We start from the raw sequence: 25119 nt of genomic DNA, 5'->3' as shown, positions 1-25119 counted from the left end.
TGATCAAGGCTTTGTAATATAGCTTGAAATCAGGCAATGTGATGCCCCCAGGTTTTTCTTTTTCAAAGTTTCCTTGGTGATTCAGGGTCTTTTCTAATTCCATACAAATTTTAGGATTGTTTGTTCCAGCACTTTGAAAAATGTCATTGGAATTTTGATCGGGATGGCGTTGAAGGTACAGATTGCTCGGGGCAGCATAGACATTTTAACCATGTTTGTTCTTCCAATCCATGAGCATGGAATTTTTTTCCATCTTTTTGTGTCTTCTTCAATTTCTTTCATGAGTGTTTTATGGTTCTTAGAGTATAGATCCTTTACCACTTTTGTTAGGTTTATTCCAAGGTATCTTGTGGTTTTTGGTGCTATAGTAAATGGAATTGTTTCTCCAATTTCTCTTTCTACAGTTGCATTGTTAGTGTATAAGAAAGCAACTGATTTCTGTGCATTAATTTTGTGTCCAGCCACATTACTGAATTGCTGTATGAGTTCTAGTAATTTGGGGGTGGAGTCTTTTGGATTTTCCACAAAAAGTATCATGTCATCTGCAAAAAGAGAGAGTTGGACTTCTTTGCCAATTTGAATACATTTTGTTCCTGTTGTCTGATTGCTGTTGCTAGGACTTCTAGTACTATGTTGAACAATAGTGGCGAGAGTGGGCATCCTTGACGTGTTCCTCATCTTAAGGGAAAGGCTCTCAACTTTTCCCCACTGAGGATGATATTCTCTGTGGGTTTTTCATAGATGGATTTTATGAACTTGAGGAATGTTCCCTCTATCCCTATACTCTGAAGAGTTTTAATCAGGAAAGGATGTTGTATTTTGTCAAATGCTTTTCCTGCATCAATTAAGAGGATCATATGGCTCTTCTCCCTCCTCTTACTAATGTGTTCTATCATATTGATTGTTTTGCGAATGTTGAACAACACTTGCATCCCGGGGATAAATGCCACTTGGTCATGGTGGATGATCCTTTTAATGTATTGTTGGATATCATTAGCTAGAATTTTTGTTGAGAATTTTGGAATCCGTATTCATCAGGGATAGCGGTCTGAAATTCTCCTTTTCAATGGGGTCTTTGTCTGGTTTGAGGATTGGGTAATGCTGGCCTCATAGAATGTGTCTGGAAGCTTTCCATCTGTTTCTACTTTTTGAAACAGCTTCAGGAGAATAGGTATTATTTCTTCCTTGAATGTTTAGTAGAATACCCCAGGGAATCCATCAGGTCCTGGACTCTTGTTTTTTTGGGAGGTTTTTGATCACTGCTTCAATCTTGTTACTGGTTATTGGCCTATTCAGCTTGTCAGTTCCTTCCGGTTTCAGTCTAGGTAGCTTATAGGTTTCCAGGAACGCATCCATTTCATCCAGATTGCTTCATTTATTGGCATAGAGTTGTTGATACTCATATCGAATAATTGTTTCTATTTCCTTGGTGTTAGTCATGCTCTCTCCCCTTTCATTCATAATTTTATTAATTTAGGTCTTTCTCTTTTCTTTTGGATAAGTCTGGCCAGTGGTTGATCGATCTTATTAATTCATTCAAAGAACCAGGTTCTGGTTTCGTTGATCAGATCTATTGTGTTTCTGGTTTCTAATTCATTGATCTCTGCTCTAATCTTAATTTTCTCTTCTAATGTGTTGCTTCTGCATCATTTGTTGATTTTTCTCCAGTTCTTTAAGGTGTAAAGTTAGTTGGTGAATTTGGGATTTTTCTATTTTTTTTGAGTGAGGCTTAGATGGCTACATATTCCCCCCTTAAGACCGCCTTTGCAGTATCCCATAGGTTTTGGACCAATGTGTTTTTGGTCTCATTGGTTTCCATGAATTGTTTAAGTTCTTCTTGGATTTCCTGGTTGACCCAAGCATTCCTGAGCAGAGTGGTCTTTAGCTTCCAAGTATTTGAATTTCTTCCAAATTTTTTCTTGTGACTGAGTTCCAGTTTTAAAGCCTTGTGGTCTGAGAATATGCAGGGAATAATCTCAATCTTTTGGTATCGGTTGAGACCTGATTTGTGACCCAGTATGTGGCCTATTCTGGAGAAAGTTCCATGTGCACTCAAGAAGAATGAGTATTCTGTTGTTATCAATATGATTCTTCATTTTGGTGAACAGTTGGTTTATGTAGATGGCTGCACCCATGTTGGGGGCATAGATATTTACAATTATTAGATCTTCTTGTTGGATAGACCCTTTAAAATGATAGAGTGTCCTTCTGTGTCTCTAACTACAGACTTTAGCTTAAAATCTAATATGTCTGATATAAGAATTGTTATCCCAGCTTTCTTTTGAGGTCTGTCGGCATGGAAGATGGATCGCCATCCCTTCACTTTCAGTCTGGATATATCTTCAGGTTCAGAATGATTCTCTTGTAGACAGCATATGGATGGGTCCTGTCTTTTTATCCAATCTGCAACCCTGTGCCATTTTATGGGAGTATTTAGGCCATTCATGTTGAGAGTGATTATTGAAAGATATGAATTAATTGTCATCATGTTGTCTGTGAAGACCTTGTTTTATAGATTGTCTCTGTAAATTTCTGTTGTATATCATTCTTGGGGTCTTTCTCTTTTTAAGACCCCCCCTTACTATTTCTTGCTGGGCCATCTTAGTGGTCACATTTCTTTCAGTTTCTGCTGGTCTTGGAAGCTCTGCATCTCTCATCCATTCTAAATGACAGCCTTGTCAGATAAAGTATTCTTGGCTGCATGTTCTTCTCATTTAGTACCCTGAATATGTCTTGCCAGACCTTTCTGGCTTGCCAGGTCTCTGTGGATAGGTCTGACGTTATTATGCTACTCTTCCCTCTGTAGGTAAGAAATCTCTTCCCCCTAGCTGCCTTTAAGATGGTTTCCTTGGTTCTAAGATTTCCAAGTTTTATTATTACATGCCAGTGCGTTGTCCTGTTTTCTTGTATCTTGGGAGGGATCTTCTCTGCCTCTAAGACAGGAATGTTCATTTCATTCCCCAGATTAAGGAAGTTCTCAGCTACAATTTGCTCAAATATATCTTCAAATTCTCTCTCTCTCTCTACCGCCTCAGGGATCCCAATAATTATTCTGACATTGGAACATTTCATGATGTCACTTATTTCTTTGATTCTATTTTCATGGATTTTGAGTTGTTTTTCCATGGCCTCCTCTTTTTCCTTCTTGTCTATTAATTGGTGTTCTAGATCACTAATTTGTTCTTCTGCTTCGCTTACCCTAGCTGTTAGATTATTTAGATTGGATTGGATCTCATTGATAGCATTTTTAAGTTCTGCCACTTCAGCTTTCATTTCTGCCCTTAGAGACTCTATGTTATCCTTAATTGATTTCTCCATTCTAGCTATTGTCTTCACAATTGCTACCCTGAATTCCATCTCCGACATCTTGGTTATATCTGCATCCATTTGTAAATCTGCGGCATAAGTCATAATCTCTGAGTCTTTCCTATTTTGGGGGTTCCTCCTCCTAGTCATTCTGTTGAGGGGTGGTTGAGGGAATGTATAGAGTCCTAATTATTGACCAGAACCCAAGCAAGATGCACCTGTTTTCTAGGAACCTTATGGTTGCTGGCCTCTTGTTCTCCCAGCCTGTCTTCTGGGGGAGGGGCCTGCTGCACTGTTATTCAGGCAACCCTCTTTGGGCAGAGTTGCCCTGCCCCCCTGTGGCAGGGATGGGCTTAGTGGGAATCAGTTTTTTTGGGCTTTTGTTCTCTGGTGGCTTTCCTTAGTGGTTTTCCACATCTCTTCTGTGAGTCAGAGCAGAAGAGACCATTTCCAACCCTCTGCCTCAGGGGGAGCAGAGAGATCACAGTCTGTTCTTCAGTGAGCTCTCCAAGCCACACTGTCTCCGTTTCTGTCTGTGCTGCTATAAACTGCAACGTCCTGGGTTGTGTGCCCCTCCGCAGTGCTCCCAGTCCTGCCTCCAGGTTGGGGCCTGTCTCTGTGGTTTGTGCTTCTAAAACCCCCAGCCACCCCCAGTTCACACGTGTGACCCCACCACCTTGGGTTTCTGCCCTAACGTCCTTTCCCCACCGCTACCAGTCTGCGAGTCTGTGCCCTGTCCCCAGCAAGCGAGGCTGGCACTCACCAGCGGTGTAGGATCCCCACGGCCAAGCTCCCTCCTGCTGCCGTTTATCCTCTGATATCTGCCCACAGAATCAGGGCTCCCTTCTTAGTACCTGAAAACCAACCACCTGCGACATTCTGTTTGTAGAGATTCAGATCTTCTTACATCTCAGGCTGATTTCATGTATGCTCAGAGTGGTCTGGTAGATACCCAGCTCAATCAGGTTAAACAACATGCTACTAAACAATAAATTGGTCAACCAGGAAATCAAAGCAATTTTAAAAATACATGGAAACAAATAACAATGAAAACAGGAAGGTCCAAAACGTTTGGATTGCAGCAAAAGCATTCTAAAGAGGGAAATATATAGCAATACAGTCTTACCTCAATAATCAAGAAAAATCAGAAATAAATCACCAAAACTTACACTTAAAGGAGGTAAAAAAAGAACAAGTGAAGCATAAAGCCAGCAGATGGATGGAAGTAATAAAGATTCGAGCAGAAATAGATGATATAGAACCTAAAAATTAAAAAAATAAATAGAACAGATCAATAAGCCCAGGAACTGGTTCTTTGAAAATATCAATAAAATTGATAAACCTCTAGCCAGACTTGTCAAAAAGATAAAAGAAAGGACCCAAATAAATAAGATAAAAAACAGAGGAGAAATAACAAGCAACAGCACAAAATACAAAGAATTATAAGACAATATTATGAAAACTCTATGCCAACAAAGTGGACAATCTGTAAGAAATGGATAAATGTTGAGAAACATATAAATTACCAAAACTGAAAGAGGAAGAATTAGAAAACTTGAAGAAACCCATAACCAGCAAAGAAATTGAATCAGTAAGCAAATGTCTCCCAACAAACAAAAGTCCAGGGCCAGATGGATTTACAGGCAAATTCTATGAAACATTTAAAGAATACTTAATACCTATCCTTTTCAAATGATTCAAAAAATAGAAAACGAAGGAAAATGTCCAAATTCATTCTATAAGGCCAGCATTACACTGATATCAAAACCAGATAAGGACTCCACTGAAAAGGTGATCTACAGGCCAATATTCCTGATGAACTTATGTGCAAAAATTCTAAATAAAATATTAGCAAATTGAATCCAGCAATACATTAAAAAGTCATTCATCATGATCAAGTGGGATTCATTCATATCTTGCAAAGTTGGTTCAATACTCACAAATCAATCAGTGTGATACAGCACATTAATAAAAAAAGGATAAGTACCATATGATCATTTCAATAGATGCAGAAAAAACATTTGACAAAGTACAACACACATTCATGACAACAACCCTCAACAAAGTAAGTTTAGAATAAACATACCTCAACATAATAAACGCCCTATATGGAAACCAAGAGCTAATATCATCTTCAAGGGGAAACAAAACAAAACAAAACTGAGAGCTTTTCCTTTTCAGTCAGGAACAAGACAGAGATGTCCACTCTCACCACTGCTATTTAACATAATACTGGAAGTCTTAGCTACAGTAATCAGACAATAAAAAGAAATAAAAGGCATATGAACAGGCAAGGAAGAAGCACTATTTACAGGTGACATGATACTCTATAGAGAAAACCAGAAATATTCCATCAAAAAGTTGCTAGACCTGATACATGAATTCAATAAAGTCACAGAATACAAAATAATTGTGGACATACTTGTTACATTTCTATATACCAATAATGAAGCAACAGAAAGAGAAATTAAAGGAAACAATCCCATTAAAAATTGCTCCAAAAATAATAAGACATCTAGGAATAAACCTAACCAAGGAGGTGAAAGACCTGAACTCTGAAACTATAAAGTACTGATGACAGCAATTGAAGAAGACACAAATAAATGGAACGACATTCCATGCTCATGGCTTGGAAGAACAAATACTGTTAAAATGTCTATACTATCCAAAGCAATCTACACATTTAATGCAATCCCTATCAAAATACTAACAGCATTTTTCACAGAGCTAGAACAAACAATCCTAAAATTTGTATAGAACCACAAAAGACCCTGAATAGCCAAAGCAACATTTAAAAGAAAAACAAAGCTGGAGGCATCACAATTCCAGACTTCAAGTTATATTACAAAGCTGTAGTGAACAAAACAGTATGGTGCTGGCACAAAAACGGACACATAGATCCTTGGAGCAGAATAGAAAATCCAGAAATGAGCCCACAGCTATATGGTCAGTTAATCTTAGACAAAGCAGGAAAGAATATCCAATGAGAAAAAGACAGTCTCTTCAACAAATGGTGTTGGGAAAACTGGACAGCAACATGCAAAGAATGAAACCGGACCACTTCCTTATATCATACACAAAAATAAATTCAAAATAGATTAAAGACGTAACTGTGAGACCTGAAATCATTTAAAAAATGTAAAAGAGAACACAGGCAATAACTTTTTGACATTCGCAATAGCAACTTCTTACTAGATATATTTCCAGAGGCAAGGGGGGAAAAAAAGCAAAAATAAACTAATGGGACTACATCAAAATAAGAAGCTTCTACACAGTGAAGGAAACAATCAACAAAACTAAAAGGCAACCTCATAATGGGAGAAGATATTTGCAAATTACATATCCGATAAAGGGTTGGTATCCAAAATATACAAGGAATGTATACAACTCAACACCTCCCCAAACCACCAAATAATCCAATTTAAAAAAATGGGCAGAAAACAGAAATAGACATTTCTCCAAAGATGACATATAGATGACCAACACACCGAAAAAATGCTCATCATCCCTTATCAGGGAAATGCAAATCAAAACTACAGTGAGCTATCACCTCACACCTGTTAGAATGGCTAAAACCTGTAACACAAGAAACAGCAGGTGTTGGCGAGGATGTGGAGAAAAAGGAACACTAGTGCACTGTTGGTGGGAGTAAAAATTGGTGTGCATCCACTATGGAAAATAGAATGGAAGTTCCTCAAAAGGTTAAAAATAGAACTACCTTATCATCCAACGATTGTACTAATGGGCATTTACCCAAAGAACACAAAACCACTAATTCAAAGGGATACATGTACCCTTATGTTTATAGAAGCATTATTTATAATAGGGAGGATATGGGAGCAGAGTGTCAATGGTTTGATGAATGGATAAAGAAGATGTGGTAGATACATACAATGGGATATTATTCAGCCATACAAAATGAAATCTTGTCATTTGCAATGACATGGATGAATCTAGAGAGTATAATGCTAAACAATATTAAGTCAATCAGAGAAAGTCAAATATCATATGATTTCAGTCATGTGTGGTATTTAAGAAACAAAACAAAAAGGGAAAAAAGAGAAGGAGCAAGAGAGAGAAATCAAGAAACAGACTTAATTATAGAGAACAAACTTATGGTTACCATAGGGTAGATTGGTAGGGGGATCTGTTAAATTAGGTGATGGGGATTGAGGAGTGCACTTGTGATGAGCACAGGGTGATGTATGGAAGTGTTGAATCACATATTTGTACACCTGAAGTTAATATCACACTGTATGTTAACTAACTGGAATTAAAATAAAAACTTAAAAAGTAACCTATTTAAAACAATATTTAGAAAAAAATAGATCTGACTTCTTTAGGGACAAGCATACTATCTTACTTGTCTTTGTTTGCCCATATCCAGTGAGCGCCTTGACATAGCTGTATACCCAATGTATAATTAAGGATTGAGTGAATAAATAAATGCTCTAGGAGAACTGTTTGCTGCACTGGGGAGTAGTGCTCCATTTTACAAGAGAGAGTCTAAGTACTTGCTTAGTGTACCAGGAAAGGAGGAACATGGTCCCAGTAAAATTTTTCAGATAAGTTGATATTCATTTAAAGCATCAATATAGTCATCGGGGATATAAAAAAAAATGGTAGCCTTTCTTACCTTTACTATTTTTATTCTGAATTGTATATGATGTGGGGGGCACCCTATCTCTTACTGTTTAGAGCCTCTAAATGTCTTAATCTGGTCATACTTGGGAGAGGGAAAGGAATATGACCTGGTCCCCTGTCCCCAGAACAGCTCCTGGGGAGAGAGACCCAGACACACACTACAACAACACACTCTGTAATTAATGTTGGCATAGAGGGGGCTGTAGGAAGGGATGTGGGAGCTCAGAGAAGCACAGTCCTCTTAGGGGGGAACAGAGCCATCAAATAAGAATGGGGATACAGGGTGGGGGATAGAGAAATCAAATGGGACTAGGAAAGAGCGATTACTGAATAACCGATAGTAAGCAGAAAAGAGACCACACTGAGGAGAATGGAAAGTTGGAAGCAGTGAGTGAAGGAGGAGGTTGACAAGCAGGGAAGGAGACCCCTCTGGAGGTGGAAAAAGGCAGGACCACTTCCGGCTGGGGAGGGGAAGCCAACAAGCTCAGACCTAAGGAGAGGCTTGGAGAGAGCGGACGCCTTCTGGACTCCAGAGGACGAGGTGAGCTAAGGTACCCAGCTTTGGTGAAGACCCTGTGGAAGCCTCTGAGCTATGGCTTCAGTGTGCTTGACTCCACACACCCTAAGGTGAAGAAAACCTGCTGCGGGTTCAGAAGCTAACTGCATTAATGTGGTCGGGTTTAGAGGTGCTTGGACCCTCTTCGTACGGGAGATAGAGGGGACAGAATCCCCTTTGGGCCTTATAATGGAAACATCTGGACTCTGTTCGGGCCGCAGAAAGGAGGGATGCAGACCCGGTTCGGACTGCGGGAAGATAAAACAATCGTTCAGGCAGTAGAAAGGAGCAGAACCCAGTTCGGGAGGGTGATAAGCTATGGCAGGACTCCGGTAGGCTGGTGAAAGGGGACAGGATCCGGTTTGGGCCACAGAAAGTAGGGATCAGGACCCAGAAATGAAGGGCAGAATCCCTTTTGAATAGCAAGAATGGCTCAGACGGAAGCGAAGAACGGCTAAGACCTCGTTGATTATGGTTTGAAAAGGGAAGGGACAGAAGCTGGTAGTATTCGGGAACAAGGAATACACAAAAGCGTTAATACCATTGGATCTGTGGGTGGGGTATCGATGTCGCAGAAAGGGTGGGACCGGTCACTTGCAAACGTGGAAGTGGGGGAGCGGTTTGGGGGAAGGGGCAGTGCAGGGACACACTGCAGAGAGGACGGAACGGGCGTATTAAGGAAAGGGGAGGTGCGGAGAAGTACTGCAGAAAGGAGGGAGGGGGCATATCGGGAAGGGGTGGTGCATGTTTGTACCGCAGAGTAGAAGTGGGCGGTGTTAGGGAAGGGGCGGTGCAAAGCAGTACTGCAGAGGAAGCGGGCTGGTGTTGCGGGAAGGGCTGGACGGAAATGTGATGCCGTGTTGCGGGAAGGGCTGGACGGAAATGTGATGCCGTTAGGACTGAGACGTTCTGCTTCTCTGAGAGCATGGGGTATCTGTGAGATTGAGGTGGTCAGACTGTCCAGTACACCAAAGCGCATGTGCTCCAGTTGGCACGCATGCGCACTATTAAGTTGCAGTACAGGCGTGGGGGGTGGGGGGCGTGTGTTTTAAGGGGCGGGGCTGTAGAACTGACTTGCCGTTTCTTGGAGGCAATGGGGCTAGGGTTCGGATAGGTGGTTTGGGTTTCTAGATATGAGAACCCCATAGTTGAAGCGTTTGGGGTCCAAAGTTGGATGAGATCCCCCTTCTTTCAGGATAGTGGGAGGTCTGGTGAGTCTCCCTCTCCTTCTTCTTCTCCCCTAATTCAGGCCCCTTCCCCTCAGGCTCAGCAGTTACTCGACCTTTCAGAAAAATGGATAGGACAAATGACTGCGGTTATAGGATGCTCCCATTCCAGGTGAGGCCTCTCTGCATTCTCACCAGCCCATCTGCCCAGTCCTGAGGTCATTTACTGATCTTGAGCCCCCTACCACTCTGTAGTTGAAGAATTTCCTGCCTAACCTGTCCTTCCTTGCAAGGTGAAGGAGGGGGAGAGGAAAACCTGCCTGACTTTAGCTCCTGCTCCCTCCCTCTTCCCTTATCCTCCCCTTTAATCACTGCTCAGAGGAAGGGGAGGCCTTTGTGGAAAGGGTGGGCTGTAGGGAGGCCAAATGGTTCAGCCGATCATAATCCTAAGTGTGTAGGGCCCTCTGCTTCCCCCTGGGAGCCTGGGGCTTCACTTTCCTCCAGATATACAGACTGAGATCACAGAAGAGGACAGTGTCTTGCTGATGCATACCCTCTTGGCGGCAACCAAGGACCCTCTGGCCATGGACCCTCCAGCTGCCAACCAGCCTAAGAAAAGCAAGACCAAGAAGGCCCCTATTAAGGCTATTACTAGGGCCATACCTGCTGCCCGTACAGTCTCATCTGCCAATGTGATTGCCACTGACAAGCCTAAAGTAACTTTGCAGGCTTTAAACCTGCCTATCATCCCCCAGATCAACCAGGCTTCAGCTACCACTGAAGCAGCCAATACTCAGGCTTCTTCAGTCACTGCTCAGCCTAAGAAAGCCAATAAGACAAAGAGAGTTACTGCTAAGGCAACCCAAGCCTCCCAGTATCCAACTGGCAAAGAGAGTGTCACTACACAGATCAAGTCGTCCTTGCAGGCCCTAAACCTACCAGACATCCTGCAGGCTATCCAGGCTCCAGTTACCAGTGGGTCAGCTAACTCCCAGGCCTTGATAGCCCCCACTAAGTCTAAGAAAGTTTCTAAAGCTAAGAAGGCTGCCAATAAGGCCATAACTAGTGCTATTGCTATCTCATTGGCTCCAACCACTACCCACACAGCTACCACCCAAGGCCAAATTAATAATGAGGCAGCCACTACCCATGCCACAGCAGCCTGCATCAGAACTAATAGAGCCTCTGAAGCCAAGAAGGCAACTGTTAAGGTCATAAATACACTGAACTCCTAGAGACCCCAAATGCTGAGAGAGCTAGCAGGCAGACTGAGGTCTCAGCAGTAGCTAACTGGCCCAAAAAATTCAAAGGCAAGAAGGCTGCCAAAAAAGGCCCAAAATCTGCCTATGAGGTCTCTGAGGCTCCACTTGCTGCTCAAATGATTACAAACCAAGCCCTAGAAGTTGCCCTTCAGGTCAAGAGAGGGTCCAGGGTTCATAACTCTGCCACTAAGACCTAGGCAGCTGAAAACCAGACTAAAATTGTAGACCAAGGGGCCCAGGCCAAGATGGCCACCTTTAAGACCAACATAAGTGCCCTTGAGACTCAGGTTGCTGCTGCTGTCCAGGCCCTGGCAGATGACTACCTGGCCCAGTTGAGTCTGGAGCCTACAACCAGGACCCGGGGCAAGAGGAACCAAAAGGTGAGATCTCTGACATCACCATCCTTAACTTTTCACTTCTTTTCCATTCCTATCCTCCTAGTTTGTTCATTTGTTCTATAAAAGTTTACTGAGACTTTTTACCCTGAGCTAGTCCCAGTGTTTGGATAGGCTGTGAGAGATGCTGAGAAGAATGTGATATAGTTCCTGCTCCCTGACAGTTCACAGATTGGCGGGGGAAATAATACACCCATACACTTAGCTACAACCTGGATATAATTCAACTGTTATTTACATAGTAGTTACCATGTGCCAGGGTCTTGGGTAGTCATACAGGTTGTGTCTTTATGTTTTGAAAGTAACTCCTACTATCCAGGGATCATAGATCCCAGTTTTACAGATGAGAAACCGAGTCCCAGAGAGCTGAAGTGACTTGTCCAAGGGATAGAGTTAGCAAAGTTAGTGGTGGCCTAAAGAAGAGGAGGAACTCCAGGTCCTGCCCTTGGGTTGCTTCTGTCCTGATACAGAAATGAAACTCCTGGCTGGAAGACAGTGAAAGACAAATCTAGGACTTAGGGTGGCCAATTGTAAGGTCAGGAGCCACTACAAGAAGGGTTTGGGGAATTTTCAGGAGAAAGTAGGGTAAGGAAACAGAGCCATCTCTTTCACCTGGTGACTCTGGACCTTCCTTCTTTCTAATGATGTAGTCAAAGCATCTGAATGGGGATGAGAGAGGTGGCAGTAATTACAGGTTGATTCCATGGGGCTGGAGGCCTCCGCCACCCCGAGACGTGGCCATTTTGCAAGAAAGGGTAAGAATCCAATGCTGTCCAGTCTCTTCTCTTTTTCACCTCCCATCTTTTCTATCATTCTTCCAAGTTTTCTAAAAACATATTGAGATCTCCCCATGTATTCCTCTTCTCCCAGGCAAATAAGTTGGTGAAATACCTGTTGGTTAAGGACCAGACAAAGATCCCCATCAAGCGCTCAGGTAGAGTCATAACAATCCTCCTCACTGAAATCTCTCTACTTCCCTCTCTCCCATGCCGTGGAGTAACCATTTACTTTTATAGCCTCTTCATTCTCTCATATGTCCTCCCCTGCCCTCCTCACACTCTGCCATGGCTGGCATCTCCCATTAACACAGTTCAGAACTCAGACTGCACTGACTCCACAGGCTGGCCAAAGTCCTGCAGCTCTGTGGCCCCTGCTCAGCCCAGCTGCTCCCACCTCACCCTTCCTACAGACATGCTGAAGGATGTCATCCAAGAATATGATGACTATTTCCCAGAGATCATTGAACAAGCAAGCTACGATCTGGAGAAGGTGAAGGGGCAGCCCTGGGGGATGGGCCCAATGGGGAAGCCTTGAATCAACAAAGACATACATGTACCTTCTGGGATAGACCACAAAGACTCACTAATCCATCTCCATCACTATGCAGTTGGGCATACAGTGGTCCAACTAGGAACATAGACTAGCCCAGGGTCATACAGCAAATCAGTGGTAAAACACAGCTAAGACTCAATCCTCCCAACTTAGTCCTGTCTGATGCTGGATGTGTCCTGTAATGTATTTCAAATGCTCACCTCTCCTTTTCATTCCCTAGTCTCTATCTCCCTAAATCCCCACTAATTACAGAAGTGATGCTGATAATAGTACATTTCTTACCTGTTTTCTGTAGTGGGGACCACTTAGCTAAGTGCTTTACCTGCACTATCTCACTGATTTCTCATATACACTTAAAACTCCAGCTACACAGGGAACTGTGGGATTCTCAGGAAGCTCACTGATGCCTAGGCTGAATTTTGTGATCTCACGGGCTATTCTTTTACTTGGCAGATGTTTCGAGTCAATCTGAAGGAAATTCATAAGCAAAGTAGCTTGTATATTCTCATCAGCACTCAGGAATCTTCCGCAGGCATACTGGGAACGTAAGCTGGGAAAGGGCTGGGGTGGGAGGGCGGCTCTACTTCTGTCTCTGGCACTACCCCATCCCTGTCATCTCTCCCCACATCTCCTTGGAGAGGCAGGAAGACAGGACCTAAAAAGTCCCCGTTCCAGTTCCTGCACATAGTTGGAGTCCTGCACATGGTAATGGTGCTTGATTATGATTGACTGAAGGGTGTAGAAGCCTGGAGCAGTGCAATCCTCCTGTCAGGTTTTCTGTTTCTCCAGAAGCTTCCCAGGAAAGCAGCCCTGTCATTGGTTGTCTCCTCCTACTGGCTTTGGTAGTGGGGTTCTGTAGGAAAGGTTTCCTGGTGTGGGTGAATCATGATGCTTGAAGGACAAGAGCACCACTGGGGCTGTGCCTAGAATTCTTTTGGGGCAGAGGGGTCTGGGAGAGAAAGAAGGGACTCACATTGGCTGGGTCCCTGGGTTGTCCCAGGTTGACAGGCATTCTTCCATCCTCTTGGCTACCTGGGGTGGGGTAAGATTGGATTTTCCCCTTCTACTCAATAGGAGACTGAGACTCAAGAGTCTAAGAGCCTTGCTCAGGGTCATATAGAGCTTGAAGCATAGACTGGGCAGAATTCTGTCACGTCTGAGGAATCTGGGAGAGGATAGCCTAGTGAGCTGGCTGGTGTGTTTTTTGCAGATGGCCGCTGGACATAAACCTTCTCTCTACCTTGTTATTCCCCTAGGACCAAGGACACACCCAAACTAGGTCTTCTCATGGTGATTCTGTCATTTTTATGAATGGCAACAAGGCCAGTGAGGGTGAGTGGCTGGGCATGCAGCTGAATGGGTGGCACAGTTGGAATTCTACATATTCATTTTCTGTCCCTGTCTCCTTTTGCCTCCCCTTGCAGCTGTCATCTGGGAGGTGCTGCACAAGCTGGGGCTGCGCCCTGGGTATGATTGGGCTCTCTCAGCGCTTGCTGTCCATGTTGTCGTTTGGAAAGAGAGGATGGCCCCAGGACTGCATCAGCTTGGTGGTCTGGTGGAGTGGGTGGGGGTGCTGGACTGGGTAGAGGGTCCAGGGCTCTGACCTGGGTGGATGGGTGATATGGTCCTGAACTCTCTGCATCTTCCCACCCCTATGTCATTCTAAGCTGAGATAGAGGATAGAACTTAAGGGGCATCCCTGACAAAGAACCAGCTGGCCTCAACTTGCTGCTTCTAGTGACCATGTGTTTACTACTTTCCTGGCGTCACTGGGACTGCTGCATGTGCTAGAGAGGTTTCTCCCATGTTGAGAAATGCCTCTTCCCTCATCTGGGAAGTTTTCATTTCTGCTTATGGGTTATTTTTCCCATTGTCAGGGTGAGGCACTCGCTCTTTGGGGAAGTAAGGAAGCTCATCACAGACGAGTTTGTGAAGCAGAAGTAAGTGGTGTTTGGGGGCTTTGTCTGGCCCTGAAGTGTTCCGAGTGTGCTGGTCTGGTTCAGAAAGTGCTCAAACAGCTCTTTTATTACACTAGCTTTAGAGGTAGTATGGGTATCCTATGCCCTAGAAATGAATCCTGTCCACAATTCCCATGAGTGGACAGTTCCAGGACTGGGCTAGACCAAAGACAAGGCCCTTGCTTTGGGGTGTGCTCAGAGCAGGGTGCCTGAAGAATGGCTCCTCTGTTTACAACACACCCAATAGGAACTTGGGTTTACTCCTCACAGGTGGCAAGATACTTTGGCCTTCCTGTGACATCATGCCCTATACATGCCTTCTCTGAAGCATCAAGCGACTGCCTTGCACAGGTCCAAAGGGAAATGACTCAATATTGGAGACCAATACCATGAACTGTGTTTGGGAGTGAGTCTGGGGAAGGAAGGTCTTAGAAATCCTTCTCCAGGAGCTGAGTTTAGTATTTGAAGGAAGTTGCCACCTGGTGCCCAGTGGTTGCACAACAGATTTGTTTGGTTAGAAGCAAGTTTCATTTCCTTTCTCTAAGGTATCTGGAGTACAAGAGGGTCCCTAACAGCAGACCACCTGAATATGAGTTCTTCTGGGGCTTGCGCTCCTACCATGAGACTAGCAAGATGAAAGTCCTCAAGTTTGCATGCAAGGTAATAGGAGAGCTGCCCTGACTTGTCATATTAAGGGTACCCTAGCTGAGGCACACTGTGTGCAGGGATGGTTAGGTACAGGGCAGCCTGCAGTTAGTATATAAGTGTATGGAACTTCACTGATGTCTGAGAATGCTGTCGAACATAAAGTTTACTTTGTTTCATTCTTTCTTTCATAATTTGTGTTAGTCTGCTTGCACTGTCTTAACAAAATAATACAGACTGGGTGGCTTAAACAACAGAAATTTATTTTCTCATGGTTCTGGAGGCTGGAAGTCTGAGATCAAGGTCCAGCAGTGTCAGTTTCTGATGAAGCCTCTCCCTCTGGCTTGCATATGAATGTCTTCTTGCTGTGTTCTCACATGGTTGAGAAAGAGCATCTTATAAAAACACTAATCTTATTGGACCAGGGCCCCACCGTTATGACCTCATTTAACTCTACTTCTATAAAGGCCCAGTCTCCAAATATAGTCACACTGGGGGCTGATGCTTTAACATATGAATTTGGAGGGAGAGACACAAACATCCAATCCATAACATACTTTCTTTTCATTTCCCATCTTCTCAGTGAGGTTAAGTAACTTGTCCAAGGTCACACAGCACCTTAGTTATCAGAGCTGAAATTGGATCTCAGGACTGATAGAGCCCCAGAAAGCTAAGAATTAAAAAAAAAAAAATACGGCTGGAGTGCTGGTGGCTCAGTTGTTAAGCAGCTGCCTTCGGCTCAGGTCATGATCCCAGGGTCCTGGGATTGAGCCCCACATCGGGCTCCCTGCTCTGCGGGGAGCCTGCTTCTCCCTCTCCCGCTCCCCTTGCTTGTGTTCCCTCTCTCACTGTCTCTTCTCTCTCTGTCAAATAAATAAATAAAATCTTAAAAAAAATACGGCTATTGATTTTATACGAAGCTCATAGTGTGTACCTAATGCATAATTACAAGTGTTATTGTCCTTATATTGATTATCATTCCCATTTCAGGTACAGAAGAAAGACCCCAAGGACTGGGCTGCTCAGTACCGGGAGGCAGTGGAGATGGAAGTCCAAGCTGCAGCTGTGGCTGCAGCTGAGGCTGAGGCAAGGGCTGAGGCAAGAGCCCAAATGGGGATTGGAGAGGAAGCTGTGGCTGGGCCCTGGAATTGGGATGACATGGATATCGACTGCCTAACAAGGGAAGAGTTAGGCGATGATGCTCAGTCCTGGAACAGATTTTCATTTGAAATTGAGACCAGAGCCCAAGAAAATGCAGAAGCCAGCACCAACATCGACTTCAGCAGAGGAGCTAGCACCAGGGCTACCTTCAGCGATAGTGCTAGTATTAGCTTCAGTGGTGCGCCCAGCCCCAGTGGTGGCTTTGGTGGCAGAGCTGGCATTAGCTTTGGTGGCACATCCAGGACCAGTGCCAGCTTCAGCAGTACAGCCAGCATTTGCTTTAGTGGCATACCCAGCACTAGCACTAGTTTCAGTGGTGCAGCCAGCATTAGCTTCAGTGGTGCAGCCAGCACCAGCTCTAGTTTCAACAGTGAAGCCTGCATTAGCTTTGGTGGCACATCTTGTAACAGTGCCAGCTTTGGTGGTGGGGTCAGCTCCAGTTTCAGTGTCCCACTCAGCAGCAGTCCCAGTTTCAGTGGTGGAGCCAGCTCTGGCTTTGGAGGCACACTCAGCACCACTGCTGGCTTCAGTGGTGCACTCATTACCAGTAGCAGCTTTGGCAGTATACCCAGAACCAGCACAGTTTTTAGTGGTGGACTTAGCACCAGCACTGGATTTGGTGGCACACTGAGCACTAGTGTCTGCTTTGGTGGCTCTCCCAACTCTGGTGCCAGCTTTGGTGGCACACTTACTACCAGTATCTGCTTTGGCAGCTCTCCTAGCACCACCACTGGTTTTGATGGAGTACTCAGCACCAGTGTCTCCTTTGGTGGCTCTTCTAGCACCAGCGCTGACTTTGGTGGTACACTAAGCACCAGCATCTGCTTTGGTGGCTCTCCCAGCACTGGTGCCAGCTTTGGTGGTGCATTCAGCACCAGTGTTGGCTTTGGTGGTGCACTCAACACCAGTGCTGGTTTTAACAGTGCTGCCAGCACTAGTGCCAGCTTCAGCAGTGCACCCAGCACCATCTCTGGCTTTGGCGGTGTGTTCAGCACCAGTGCTGACTTTAGTGGGGCACTTAGCACCACTACTGACTTTGGCATTGCTCCTAGTACCAGCATTGGCTTTGGTGGATTTCCCAGCACTAGCCTCTGCTTTGGCAGTGTGTCTAACACCAACCTATGCTGTGGTGGCCATCCTAGCACTAGCACCTGCTTTAGTGGTGCTACCAGTGCTAGTTTTGGTGATGGATCCAGTGTGACTACTGGTTTCATCTTTGGCAATGGGTTAAGCACCAGTGCTGGATTTAGTGGTGGACTGAGCACCAGTGCTGGCTTCGGTAGTGGACCAGGGACCAGTGCTATCTTCGGTAGTGGACTGAGCACCAGTGCTGGCTTTGGTGGTGGACTGATCTCGAGCAATGGCTTTGGTGATGGACTGGGCACCAATGCTGGTTTTAACAGCACACTTGATACAAGTGCTGGCTTTAGTGGTGGCCTCAGCATCAGTGATGGCTTTGGTGCTGGGCCTAATAACGGCTTCAACGGAGGACTAAGTACCATCATTGGCTTTGGCAGTGGTTCCAACACCAGCACTGGCTATATTGGCGAACCCTGCACCAGCACCAGCTTCAATGGTGGACCCAGTTCTATCATTGGCTTCGGCAGTGGACCAAGCACAGGTGCTGGCTTCAGCAGTGGACCAAGCAGTGGTGCTGGCTTTGGCGGTGGACCAAGAAATGGTGCTGGCTTTGGTGGTGGAGCCACCAGCCTTGGTGCCTGTAGCTTCTCCTATGGCTAGTGAGGTTTCAGGTAATTACAACATTGCCACAGCCATGGCCCATGGGAATGGATATAAGAGCTGAGAAATGTTATAAGAAACCCCAAAGTGGGAGGTTTGGGTGGGAAGATGAGGACAATGAAGGAAGTATGAGAAAACAGTATATTTGGTGCTAAAATGTGTTCGTGTTTGGTGTTTTGTTTTCAGGTGTATTTCCCAGGTTTACAGATACGGCTAATGAATTGCAGCAGTTCTTCCCAAGGAGCCAAGGTACATCCTTGGAATTTTTGTCCACACAGCAGTATAAGCAGATATTATCAATTAGCTGAGGGTGACACGCTATGAAAAATCTGCTTGCTGATCCTACTTTGTTGTTTGCTTCTTGTGTGCTGTCATATTTTGGTATCAGAGTTACATTAAATTTGCAAGATGAATTGGAGGTTTTTGTCTGTCTTTTATTGTGCTTAGGTTGTTGTGAGTGACATTACAGGTTCATAGAAGAACTAGAGATCAGTGTAGCTCTTCAAAGAAGGTGGGCTGCAGCTTTAGGCTAAAATGAAAGTATGATTTCAGTGGGATAGAGACCTGGAGAGAGCATGGCAGGCAAGGGGATTATAGATAGAGCAAAGATATAGGGGGGGAAAGCCTAGAATAGAAGGCAGAGGGAGAGGGTTCTGGACAGTAAATATAGATTCATTTTGAGACATTTGTATAAGAATGGAGAGATAAAGTGGGACTAGATGTGGACACAGGAACAAGGGAGGGTTTTCTTGAGATAAGAGAGAGAGAGATCTGAGCATGTTGCAGAGAGTGTGGGGGTAAAAGCCAATAAAGGACAGGAGATAGATATAGAATAGTCAAGAATTGACTGAAGTAGCCCATGCCTGAGAAGGTGGGATGGGATAGAGTGCCGGGGAATAGAGGGTGACCCTGACTGAACAGGATTTAAGGGTGGCTGTGGAAGCAGATAAACGTAGGTTTGTTTCAAGCAGTAGATCCTCCCAAAAAAGTAATGTAGATTATACAAGGTTTGGGTCTTGCTGGTGGCTATGATGGAAGAACAAAGGAATCAAGGCAGTGAGTATATGAATGTCTGTCTCTTCACCACTGGGTTGCTGATACCTAGATGCATGGAGTGTGGCTGAAGAAATGGAACATAAGGTTTAATCTGGCTAGGGATGGTAGAACAATGAGGAGGAAGAGAACTGGTGGATTGGAAGACAATGGAGGAATCACAGGATTATACTCTTGATGCAGTACAAGACAAATATTGTTCATTCAAGAAATACTACACACATGCCCACTATGTGGGAGGCATGTTTCTAGGGATCCTGTGGATGACAGAGTTGTAAGGACTTGGGGCCAGTGGTCAGATAGTGGGATCCTTGTATTTAAGAAATCATACTGGAGGGGCACCTGGGTGGCTCAGTCGTTAAGTGTCTGCCTTCGGCTCAGGTCATGATCTCAGGGTCCTGGGATCGAGCCCCACATTGGGCTCCCTGCTCAGTGGGAAGCCTGCTTCTCCTTCTCCCACTCCCCCTGCTTGTGTTCCCTCTCTCGCTGTGTCTCTCTCTGTCAAATAAATGAAATATTAAAAAAAAAAGAAATCATACTGGGGGCGGGATGTCTAGATGATGCCAAGATCCATGGAGTGGATGGCTGAGGGGGAAATGGTCACTAGAGTTGAGGGGGTCAGGGGACTTGGAGGCCAGGGTATTATTTGGACAATTTGTATGGACAGTGAAATCACTCAGGATGGCAGCAGGAGTTGGAGAAGAGAGGAACACTGTGGTCCAGGTACAGATTCTTCTGAGTGTAGGAATGAAAGTGTCAGGTCCTCAGCCATGCTGCCCACCAAGGAACAAGGCCCATATGTACTCATAGAGACTTAATCTCCTCCCTCACTTTTAGAGGTGCTACCTCAGAACCCTTCCCTTCAGGAAGTCCTCATCCATTCCATACCCCACAGCACCAGAAGAATTTCACAAGGTTGGGATCTTAAGAAGATCCTGTGGGAGAAGACTCACAATGACTTCCTCTTCCCTTTTGTGGGCAGCAAGAAAAATCTTTATTGATAAGTGTTTAGCAATTAAGAAAGTTTCATTCACAGCTAGACAGCTCCTTGGTTGTAGCTAGAAATCAAGACCTGTAGGCCAAGTCCAGGGTCTTAAGGTAGGAGAAGTGCAAGGATAGCAGCTCTTAAAAGTGGGAGACAGTGAGAGCAAAGGCAGTTTGATTTCTTGGAAAGGGCTCAGTAGTGGGCAGGGACAGTGTCCAGAGCTTCCTCAGGTTCTCGGGTGATGTCCACATTCTGAGAGGAGAGAGCCCAGGATTAATAGGAAAGAGCCAGCACTGTGGAGACCCAGCCCCTCTCCTGCCTCTTGTTCTCACTGCCAGGCTCCTCTCCTTCAGCCAGGCCTGGATCTTTTTCTCAGGCAAGCCCCTGGGGAATCTCAACCAGAGGACTTTGGAGTAGGTGTTGCTCTAGCCCTGCATCTCTATGGCACCTCAGGCCTGGGCCACGGTTCCAGCATTTCTGGGTGCTGGTTATTCTACCTTGGTATGAAACAAGCTCTGTGGGATTGGGGTGGCCTTTCTGTGCAGGTGGGTGCTTTCAGCATGTGCCAGCTTAGGCCACAGAGTCCCTCACCTACCTCAGGTTTCTCCCGATGTGTGTTTACGGCTTCCACGTTCAGGTAGATGGACTCCACTTTGCAGCCTCAGAAAAGAACAACCAGTCCATCCATAAGCCCCCAAGGTATGTACAGATCTTCCCTGAGTTGTCATTCGCTCCCTCACCCATCACTACCCATACCCTGAGCTTCACACAGTGTGCAGATTGTGACTACTCTGTAGGGAGGGGAATGCAGACCAGCTGTGTGTTGTATGGGGAAGACACCAGGTCTAAGAGAAGCCAATGGGATGTTCTCCCAGTTGCCCCTAATAGTCTCAGAGTTCTCTGAGCCTCAGTTGCTCAACTTTGAATGGAAAGGAGATGAGAATAGATGATCTCTGGGGACTCCCCCAACTCTTGTGCCCTGTGAGACAGGAATCTAATCTATATAATAGTGATGGAGCCCTGTGGACCAGCACTTAACAGTGCTGAAGTGGTGGAAGAGTCCTGGGGCCATTGCCTTGGGGCAATCAGTCCCAGGTAAAGTTTATTTAGAGGACAAAATGATTATGGCAACAACAGAGGTGTGGAAGGTCACAAAGAGGTTCTGAGAGCCTGAAGAAAAAGGAGAGTGGTATCACTGGGTGCTGTCAGAGGTGGCCCAATGCCTGTGGAAGCCCCCCTTAGCTCCATCCCTGTGGATTGCAACTTACTCTGGGCTTCAGTGCACTGTCTTCCCTATTCACACCCCAGAAGATATTTGAGTCTCTCTCTCCACTGCTCATAAATATTTCATAGCAAACCAATGTCCCAAGAGACAGTCTAAACTGACCAGGCTGGTCTTTGAGATCTTTCTTCAATCTGGCCCAACCCACACTTACTCCTCTGGTCCCCTCTGGGGATCTCTTCTACAGGTTAGTGTTCCATGTTTGGTGCTTTGGTAGAGCCAGAGAAAGTTGAGGACAGGCCCCGGATTTAGAGGCCATCCCAGTTCTTCCCTGTTCTCACCCTAATATTGCCAATTCTTCCTTCACCAGGACATCCAATTACCCACCCAAGAAACCTCCCCCAGGACTCTGCTGGGCAAATGGTATGCACTGGAAGCATGCTTATGCTCTCTATGTGTCTTTCCTCAGATGAGGGTGGGGGCACTCACCATAAGCCACAGGTGTGAGTTTAAGCACTGTGTGCAAAGGACACTTGAGATATGGCAGCTCATCTGGAAAGGAGGAGAAAACGGCCATCAGAGACAAGGTACTGGGGAGGGTGCCATCCCCCCAGGCCCCCAGACACTCTTCCTTATGGTCATCTTCATCAGGGTCACACACCCCCACACACACTCTGCAGTGAGCAGTGTTGAGAACAGGGTGGGCAGTGAGGAAGAATGCAGAAAGGTGGCCTCTAGAGCAGAGAGGAAGGAAGGCCCTGGGAAATGCGGACAGACTCTGAGTTCCCCAGGAGAGACAGGCTGATTATTTGGGCTGTGGCTTATCTCCTCACTCACAGGGCAAACATGAGACTAAGGCAGACCTCCCTCCTGCCCCCAGTTTCAGGTCTTCCACAGGTTCTTCTAGCATGAAGGCCCACAAATGTGTCTTGGCAAGTGTTTTCTGAGAGCTTGTTATGTGCCAGGGCCCTTGGAAATGTGTACATGTACCTTGGCAGCTCCCACAGTTTTCTCTCCAGCCCAGGCCTGTGCTTTCTGACTCCTCTCACACTTGTTGATGGACAAACATTTCTCAATTCACTTGTTTCCAGTTGTTGACTATTGTTCATAAAGTTGTTTTGAATATGCATGTACCATTTCTTATATGAACCTAGGTTTTCATTTATTAGACATCCTTGAGAGGAGGAGATGATCAGGCCCATTCCATGGGTGAGGACACTAAGGCTCTGAGAGGAAAGACACTTGTCCTATGTCACAGTCAGGAAGTGGCAGCATTGGGACTTGAACCTAAGAGCCTCTGAGGCTAAATGCATGCTCTGCCCACTGCAGCCACCAGCCACTGCCTTGGAGGGGCTCACAGTGTCATGGGAGCGACACCCCCATCCCTCACCACTCTCCAACAATAGCCACCCTCTCCCAGCCAGGCTGCCCTTACCACTTCCCAGCTCCCTTCACTGGGCCAGATCCAAACCCCTCATGGCTTCCCTGCCCCCAAGGCTCATCCTGGGCTTTCAAGGCTCCCACCACACTTCCAGCCTCCTGAGACATCAGGTTTGGTGGTATCCTGGGCATCCATCCTGCTCCTCCTTGTCTTTGTCATCATCATTGTCAGGCCCTGGGGCCCGGTGCTCTGGGTGCAAGATCTCATTCCATCCTTGCTGATACTCTGCGGGGGCTACTGTTCCCCATGGCACACATTTCAAAATGGACCCGGAAAAGGGAAGTGACTTGCCTGAGGTCTCTGACCTAGCTCTGCCACCACCTGGACAAGTGATCTTGGCCCAGCCTTTTCTCTCTCTGGCCCTCAGAGTTCCCACCTGTCACAGCACGAAATTGGGCTAGATAGATGTATTCTGAGGGTGCCCCAGCTCTGAGGTCCTGTGGGTCTGCTTTCCCAGTCACAGCATCTCTCTGGGCCTCAAGTTTCCTCACTGAGTAATAGGGGTAAGAGCATGTACCCAGCACTGCCTGGTCCAGCTCCCAGGGCTGCTGGGCACAGCTGGTGTGGCCTGCTTATGAAAGAAAGTAGGAAGTGGGTAAAGCAGTGGGACAATGACAGGTGCATGTGCCCCTCTCCCACTCTATGCATGTCTGAGGTGGGGGTCCTCTGGAAAGCACCTGAGGTTGACACCCCTCCCTGTCCCACTGAGCCCCGTGACCTTGGGCAGGTCACTTCACCTCTCAGAGCCTCCATCCCCTCATCTGCACAGTTAGGGTTACTTATGCTGCTTGCCTCATGGTCCCAAAGACAGTACCAAGCAGTAGAGATTGGAAGTTATCGGAAATCTAGTAGCACAAGAACCCTAACCCCAAACCACATCCCCTTTTCCAGTGAGGAGACTGAGGACCAGGCAGAGGAAATGACTTGATCAATGTCAAGTTCTCAAGTTCCCTGGGTTTCAGTTTGGGATGACTCCATATTACAAGTGCCGTTTATTTGGCAACTAGCATAGTAGAGAACATTCAAGTCTGTAGGACATTGCACAATATAACTTTCAAGTATAACTTTGCAAGGTCTTCACACACCCTCACAGTATCCTGGAGATGCTAATATTTCAGCATCCACATCAGAAATGGGCTGTCAAACCAAAGAGTGACATAACAGTTCCTTGCCAGTCTCCCTGCCCTAGTTTGCAGTTCAGCATATGTTGTTAGTGTATAGATACTTTGTAAATTACAGTGTCTAGATATCTTTTAAAAAAGAAATTATCATTTAAAAAAGTAAAATGAAAATATCACTATCTTGGGAGAAATCCCCACAGCGAAGACAGAAACCTATAATCAGAATCATGAAGCAACAGAAGGGTCCCATTACCACCTGATGACATCATGTTTCAGAGAAATACTGTCTCAGCTTTTTCAGGTTGATGCATACTGTTAGGGTTGGCTTTGAAAACATTAACTCAGAATAATACTAATACTAAAAATAGCAGCTAACACTTATATAGCCCATACTATGTGTCATGAACTGTTCTAAGCTCTTTACATATTTAATTTATTTAAACTTTATTATTGTTCTCCCCATTTTACAGATGAGGAAATTGAGCCCAGAGAGGCTAAAGTAAATTTGCAAAAGCTAGTATGTGACAGAGCAAGAATTTGACCTCAAGCATTCTTAATCTAGATACTGTGCTCTTAACCACTAAGATATAAACCACAGACTGCTGGTGTCAGGGTCCCAAATCATATCCAGTTCCCTATGCCAGGAACAGAGAGGAGAGTGGTACCTGAATTCTTATCCAGGAAGTAGGCCAGGAGGCAGCGCATGACAGCCTGATGGCAGATCACCAGTACATTTTCCTGCCGTTCTAGCTCCATTATAACTGGCTCCAGACGCTGAACCAGATCCTCATAGGACTAAAAATGACAGAATATTTGGGTAAAAAAGGTAGATGAGGAGATTTGCCCAGAGAAGAACTCAGGACTAGGAATCAGGAAAAGTTGGTTCTGGCACCAGTTCAGTAGTTGACCCAGTAGTATGACCTTAGACCACTCACTTCTTTTGTAGGGTCTTAGTTTCTCATCTACTAGATGGGAGCATTCAATACAGTGGACCAAATAACAATAATAATAAAACTTCTCAATATAAAATTCCTAGATTTCTTCCCCTTCAGTTTTCCCTCCCTTCCCTTGTTGTCCTCCATGCTATTCCTTATGTTCCATGTATGAGTGAAACCATATGATAATTGTCTTT

The 25119-nt window shown here is 45.3% G+C and overlaps 2 protein-coding genes and 1 non-coding gene across 17 annotated transcripts in view; 2 read left to right on the top strand and 1 right to left on the bottom strand.

Moving 5' to 3' along the window:
* Nucleotides 1–8370: 8370 nt before the first annotated feature.
* On the top strand, nt 8371–18481 carry LOC113931488 (trophinin-like). The gene is given in 15 exon segments (XM_027609524.2): nt 8371–8491; nt 9771–9844; nt 10131–10890; nt 10893–11314; nt 11980–12084; nt 12200–12263; nt 12450–12598; nt 13115–13206; nt 13918–13952; nt 13955–13993; nt 14086–14128; nt 14539–14601; nt 15165–15279; nt 16255–18176; nt 18352–18481. Coding segments are annotated over 13 exon segments (3843 nt in total). The 5' UTR covers nt 8371–8491; nt 9771–9799; the 3' UTR covers nt 18166–18176; nt 18352–18481.
* LOC113931682 lies at nt 14806–14934 on the top strand. Its single transcript, XR_003522834.1, has one exon. It is a non-coding gene; the product is annotated as a small nucleolar RNA SNORA11 (small nucleolar RNA).
* A 1707-nt stretch (nt 18482–20188) lies between the features above and the next one.
* Nucleotides 20189–25119, bottom strand: part of PFKFB1 (6-phosphofructo-2-kinase/fructose-2,6-biphosphatase 1) — an 85274-nt gene continuing 80343 nt past the window's right edge. For 10 of the 15 annotated variants that reach the window (XM_027608477.2, XM_027608478.2, XM_027608475.2 and 7 more), the window contains 4 exons: nt 24653–24782; nt 21915–21977; nt 20799–20863; nt 20189–20455 (listed from right to left, as the gene is read on the bottom strand). In XM_027608477.2, coding sequence (XP_027464278.1) covers nt 20396–20455; nt 20799–20863; nt 21915–21977; nt 24653–24782 — 318 coding nt within the window. In that variant the 3' untranslated portion in view covers nt 20189–20395. The other 5 variants (XM_027608481.2, XM_027608476.2, XM_027608471.1 and 2 more) reach the window with 5 other exon arrangements.

This window comes from Zalophus californianus, chromosome X (assembly GCF_009762305.2).
Source record: "Zalophus californianus isolate mZalCal1 chromosome X, mZalCal1.pri.v2, whole genome shotgun sequence".
NCBI lineage: Eukaryota > Metazoa > Chordata > Mammalia > Carnivora > Otariidae > Zalophus > Zalophus californianus.
The sequence above is the reverse complement of the archived record's forward strand: the minus strand, read 5'-3'. Positions and strand labels throughout refer to the sequence as shown.